The sequence below is a fragment of the Drosophila subpulchrella genome, unplaced genomic scaffold (genome assembly GCF_014743375.2).
Source record: "Drosophila subpulchrella strain 33 F10 #4 breed RU33 unplaced genomic scaffold, RU_Dsub_v1.1 Primary Assembly Seq420, whole genome shotgun sequence".
Taxonomy (NCBI): domain Eukaryota; kingdom Metazoa; phylum Arthropoda; class Insecta; order Diptera; family Drosophilidae; genus Drosophila; species Drosophila subpulchrella.
In genome coordinates, this window is record NW_023665636.1 from 229,340 (window position 1) to 235,705 (window position 6,366).

A 6,366-nucleotide genomic window follows, 5' to 3' on the forward strand; every position below is an offset into this window, starting at 1 on the left:
GAAGATCAACCCACAACCTCACAGAAGGAAGACCCCATCGGGACAGTCTCGTGAGAAATTAATTTTCAATAATATAAAGAAATAAAGATTATAAACTAAGATCAGGGAACTTAAGGAAAAATAATAACAATCTGGAAGATTTAATAAATAGCTTTGGTGAAATAAATTTAACAATGGCAACCGGAGGTTCAGCACCAAATTTTTCTGCAGGTAGTATAGCCACAGCAGGCGGCTTAACAGTGGAATTAATAAATAGGTTGATAAATGTTCAATTAAATGAAGTGAGCAGGAAAATAGAAGGTTTAGAAGGAAAGTTAGCCACAGATGCAAACACTGTGGAGGATTATAAGATACAAATAATCGACCCAACTATAAAATGCGATACAACACTTGAAGTGGTAAAATCTTTACCAAAATTCACGGGGGAACCAACACAATATGTAGGTTGGAGGGAAGCCGCAGAAACTGCAATGAGTCTCTATAAAATTCAAAGTGAACAATATTTTATCGCCTTAACAATTTTACGAAATAACATTTTGGGAGCTGCCCATGATGCTCTTACCAATCATGGCACCGTTTTAAACTTTCGAGCAATCTTATCTAGATTGGACTTTATATATAGCGATAAACGACCAATACATATACTCGAGTCAGAACTAAGTATCCTCAGGCAGGGACGAATGACAGTTACAGAATACTATAATGAAGTCAATAAAAAAATGACTCTACTAATAAATAAAACCATAATGACATACGGAAAGGACAGCGTAATTTCCAAAGAAACAAACAAAACAATAAGGAGCAATGCTTTACGAATTTTTATATCTGGGCTAAATGGATCTATCTCAGAAACTCTTTTCTCATTAAATCCACCAGATTTACCCAATGCTTTAGTAAAGGTCCAAGAATTAGAACCAAACAATTTCCGTGCTCAATTTGCAAACAGGTTTAATGGATTTAAAAATGAAAATAAATATCAGGGAAACAACCTACGATTTGATCAAAAACGACAGAACAATAATACTAATAAAATGGGAAATAATTGGAGTAATAACCAGAATTATAATTGGCTACAAAAGGGAAATTTTTGGCAAAACGATAATCATAATAACAATTAAAAGCTAAAAGCCGTCGAGCCAATGGATGTTGATCCATCGATTCAACTCCAGAATAAACCTAGTTACAATCGGCAGCCGAATAATAATTGGCAGGCAAATAATAATCGAGGTAGATACAATAATAATTATTATCAAAATAATAATCGATCAAATTACTATCGCGCTAATCAAAATAAAGAGCAAACTCAAGCTCAGAAAAGGGAACCAGATGGAACAGTAAATCAGCCAGCTAATAAAGTAACCAGATTAAACAATATCAACGAAGATCCTTTTTTAGACCAGACCCCTACAGGGGAATGCCTTATTTAAATAGGACAGACCGAAAAACCAAGAAGCAGTTAAAGATTTTAATAGATACAGGAGCCACTGCTTGTTATATAAAAAAGGGAATTTTCGAAAATAAAAATGAGTTATCAATATACAAAAAGGTAACTACAGTTCATGGGTATTCAATTATTAGGTATTACCATATTATAAATATATTTGAAACAAGACAATTATTTTATGAGATCGAAGGATTAGAATCTGATCTGCTTATTGGATTTAATTTATTAAGAAAAATTGGAGCTATAATACATATATAAAAGGGAGTCTTGGAATATAAAGGGAAAACAGAAAAGTTAAAATATTATGATAATGAGAAAAAAAATGAAAAAGTGTAATTGAAGAAAATAATATTCTTCCGTTAAAAGAATTTATTATAAAAAAATATTTTGATGAAAAAAATAGCGAAAACACAGATTCATTATTTGTGGAAAATAGTGAAAAAAGCTTGGGAATTCAAAATCCTGAGAGTGCCGACGAAGTAAATACGTTGAATAAAAATACAAATATCTTGGGAATTCAAAATCCTGAGAGTGCCGACGAAGAAAATACCGTCAATAAAAATACAAATATCTTGGGAATTCAAAATCCTGAGAGTGCCGACGAAGTAAATACCGTCAATAAAAATACAAATATCTTGGGAATTCAAAATCCTGAGAGTGCCAACGAAGTAATTGCCGTCAAAAATCGAATAAATAAAAATCGATTGAAATATAAAAATTTCAAGCCCGCCGTCGTTGAGTTATCCAACAAACAACAGATAAACAATATAGGTACCGATCAATTAGACGGACTAAAGGAAAAAATAGTTCTCTATATTGAAAAAGAGCATTCAAAGATAAATATGCAAATTTCTTTTAGAACAGACATAAAGGGGGAAATAAATCTTATTCACGACAGGCCAATATACGGGAAACAATATCCGTACGCTTTTTCTGTCACCGACTTCGTGAATAGCGAAATCAGTAGAATGCTAGCAGAGGAAATTATAAGGCCTAGTCGAAGCCCTTATAATTCACCAGTTCTGGTAGTCCCAAAGAAAGGAGAAAATCAAGACGGAAGCCGTAAATTGAGACTCGACATTGACTATAAAAAATTAAATGAAAGTACCATACCTGACAGGTACCCAATGCAAGACCCATCAGTAATTCTATCTAATTTGGGAAAAGCAAGATATTTTTCAAAAATAGATTTAGAATCAGGTTTTCATCAGATATTAATGAAAGAATCTGATGTAGAAAAAACATCCTTTTCAATAAATAATGGAAAATACGAATTTTTAAGAATGCCATTCGGACTAACAAATGCACCAAGAATTTTTCAGAGAGCAATGGACGACATCCTAAGAGAACAAATAGGGAAAACATGTCATGTCTACATGGACGACATTATAATATTCTCAAACTCGATTGAACAACATTATAAAGACTTAAACAAAATTATAAATATATTATTAAAGGCGAACATGAAAATCTCCTTAGAAAAATTAAAGTTTTTTAAACGCGAAACCAGTTTTCTAGGATACATCGTATCTTATAACGTCATCAAGACAGACCCAGAAAAAATTGACACCATTATTAAATATCCGCTTCCAAAAAATATTCGGGAACTAAGGTGTTTCTTAGGCCTTACGGGCTATTATAGAAAATTTGTTTTAAATTACGCCTCAATAGCCAAACCTCTAACAAAAAGAATGTCAACAAAAAAGGTAATTCAGCTGGATGACCCAGCTATTAAAGCTTTTAACGAGCTGAAAGAAAATCTCATTGCTCAAGTAGAATTAGTTCAACCGGATTATAATAAAAAATTTACCCTGACTACCGACGCTTCGGACGTCGCAATTGGTGCAGTGTTATCTCAAGAAGGTAAACCAATTACTTTTATTTCAAAAACCTTGACTAAAACGGAACAAGTTTATGCAACTAATAAGATGGAACTTTTAGCCATAGTATGGGCTCTTAAAAATCTAAGAAACTACTTAAACGGAGTGATTGGAATTGAAATCCAAACCGATCATCAACCATTATCTTTCGCAATCTCTGATAAAAATCCTAATATTGAAATAAAACGCTGGTACTTCTTCATAGAAAGTTTCACTTCTAAAGTCATTTATAAGCCAGGTTTAACTAATGTAGTTGCAGACGCCTTATCAAGAATTCAGATCAACAACTTAACTGACAGTAACGAATCGGTCTCAGATCAAAACACTCAGCATTCAGCAGAGAGTAGTTTTGAGAATGTTATACAATAAACCCGTAAACCCTTAAGCCAGTTTAAGCAACAATTGCTATTAGCAACGGGGAGGTATACAATACATGAGTCGATAAATATATTCGAAGATACCAGACATATAATAGAATTTGACACTCCCGAAAATTTGATATCAATCTTAAGAGAATATATTCCTCCTAATTTAACGGTAGGTATTCATTGTACTTTAGAGGACTTTTATAGAATTCAAAAACCACTTAAAGATAATTTTGTGAATAAATTTTTGTATACAAAAATATTTGTCCAAGATGTAGAAACTCCTGAGGACAGAGCACTTATAATCGAAGAAACACATTGCAGAGCACACAGGGGACTTGACGAAAATTATGAACAAATCAGTATATTGTATTATTGGCCAAACTTACTTACAAAATTAAAAGAATATATTAAAAATTGTAAAATTTGCAATGAAAAAAAAAATATAACAGACACCCAATTAAAATTCCAACTGGAGAAGCCCCAATCCCGAGTAAAGAAGGCAAAAATGTACACATCGACATATATATATATTTTTTTTTTTTTTTACTTCGATTTGATTTTTATTTAATGCTTAAAATCCAACTACACCAAGTATGTGAAATGCAAAAATCAAAATAAAAACACGTTGCAATCTCTTACTGCACACAGTAGATTAAATATTATAAAAAACAAAGCTGTAAGATGTTTGTATGGATTTACACTAGAATTTACAAGTGAAGTATTGTTCGCTGTTGATGGAGAGTCTCCCCTAAAAAGGGAGTCTCTTCCCGAGTTATGACAACTAATACACGATGCGGATGCACTGGCGCCAACAATGAGATCCCCAGGCAGCTGCCTCAATGCCCTCTATGTCGAGATGAGCGAATAAACCATGCCGTATATGTAGTAGAAGAAGCTGATCAAGTAGACGGCCAGTTTAATCCAACCCTCTCGCATATTCCGGGATAAAGTGTCGGTTTTTAGGACCGTGGTGGGATCGTACAGTCCGGGTCCAGACATCACGGGGCGATTTTTGTAGCGCCAAATATGATAGGCTATGAGGGGTATGTTGATGCATAGTGAAAACCATTCACCGCAGAACAAGAACAACGAATTCAGAAAAATGTGCAGCAGATACTCCGGTAAAACCAGCGGATTGAGGCTATTACACTGATCAATTGGGTTTTTGTAATCAGTTTTCAGCTCGTCGAACGCAATAACATGAAATATTGCGAAAAATATTAAAAATGCATCGCCGATCATGGCGACAATATATGTGAAGGCGGTGAAGTTGAAGGCCATCTTGTAATATCGCTGGAACACGACTTTCAGGCGCTAAACAAAGTGACTTGTTGTTTTTTACAAGGGCGGCGATGATGACAGCTGTGCACGCGCAAAGTCATAACTTGTACACGCCTACTCAAAATTTTTAGTAGTAAAAGAAATCCAAAATAAATTAAATATCGCAAACAAAGTAATGGAACTTCTTCAACAATTTCCACAAGCCAAAGTAATAATGACCGATAATGAACCAAGCTTTACCTCGGCCCAATTTAAATCTTTTGCACAAAGGTGCGGCTTAACTTTACATTACGCAGACCCGAGGCACAGTACCTCAAACGGACAAGTTGAAAGGGCACATTCTACATTAACAGAATTAGCTCGATGCATTAAAGAAGAATTTAATTTAACCGACTATTCCGAAATAGTAATAAGAGCAGCTCAAAAATATAATCAGAGCATTCATTCTACAATGAACCAAAAATCTTTTGACGTACTATATAATAAAATAGAGCACGATATCATTCCTCAAATTTTAATAAATACACATGAGAAAATGTTAGAAACACATAATGAAAACAGAAAAGAAAAAGTATATCACGTTGGACAGGTAGTTTATGAAAAGAAACACGGGGAAAGAAATAAACTTAAAACTTGATATAATAAACAAATAGTTAAACAAAATTTACCTAACAAAATAATAATCAACAATAGAAATAGTGTTCGTACCCAAAGGTACTCAACATGACCACACCCAACAAATCAAGCAGTAGCCAAGTTGGGAACAGTACCAGGCGCTCAGTAGCACTCACTGCAGATGAGAATTGCTGGTCACCATGTTATATGTCTCACTAACTCACCATCTCACCGTCACAACGATACGCTGACCCGCCAATGCAGTCAGCACATTTGCGGTGTCAGCCGAGCCAACTACGCAACTGCTACCGTAATCATAATTCCCTGACCTACATTAGAATATAGCTTCATTCACTAACCATTACACTAAGCTTCCGTGTTCTAAGGAGAATATAAGCAGGTAGCAAATGAAGAATAAATCAGTTATCAACACACCTCATAACTCCGCGGTTCTACTTCCTACCTCTAGGAATAGGGCTCGTAATACACTATCTCAACTAGCAGCTAACCACGTTAGCTCAACCTCAGCGCAGTTCAGCATCGCCTGTGGTCCGGCATTGTAGTAACCATCGTTACCATTGCCGCGACGCGATCGTCCTGCAGGTGTCTACTTCGGTTAGGCACAAACATTGGTGACCCCGACGTGATCCTTTAACAACAAAGGATCACACTCAAGCAACCCCCTTCCCACTAAAAGAACTTCAGCTTAATCCAGCTTCACAGGATACGCTTCTTCTTCCAGCGTCACAGGAACTTCAGCTTAATCCAGCTTCACAGG

At 35.1% G+C, this 6,366-nt stretch overlaps 1 protein-coding gene across 1 annotated transcript; it reads right to left on the reverse strand.

Moving 5' to 3' along the window:
* Positions 1–4,327: 4,327 nt before the first annotated feature.
* LOC119562318 (protein cornichon-like) lies at positions 4,328–5,044 on the reverse strand. The gene has a single exon (XM_037875476.1). It carries the CDS (start codon positions 4,971–4,973, stop codon positions 4,539–4,541), a length of 435 nt encoding a protein of 144 aa, XP_037731404.1. The 5' UTR covers positions 4,974–5,044; the 3' UTR covers positions 4,328–4,538.
* Positions 5,045–6,366: the final 1,322 nt, after the last annotated feature.

Bases quoted from the DNA above. Each gene is read 5' to 3' on its own strand.
- LOC119562318 (XM_037875476.1), bottom strand. From the start codon at position 4,973: ATGGCCTTCAACTTCACCGCCTTCACATATATTGTCGCCATGATCGGC.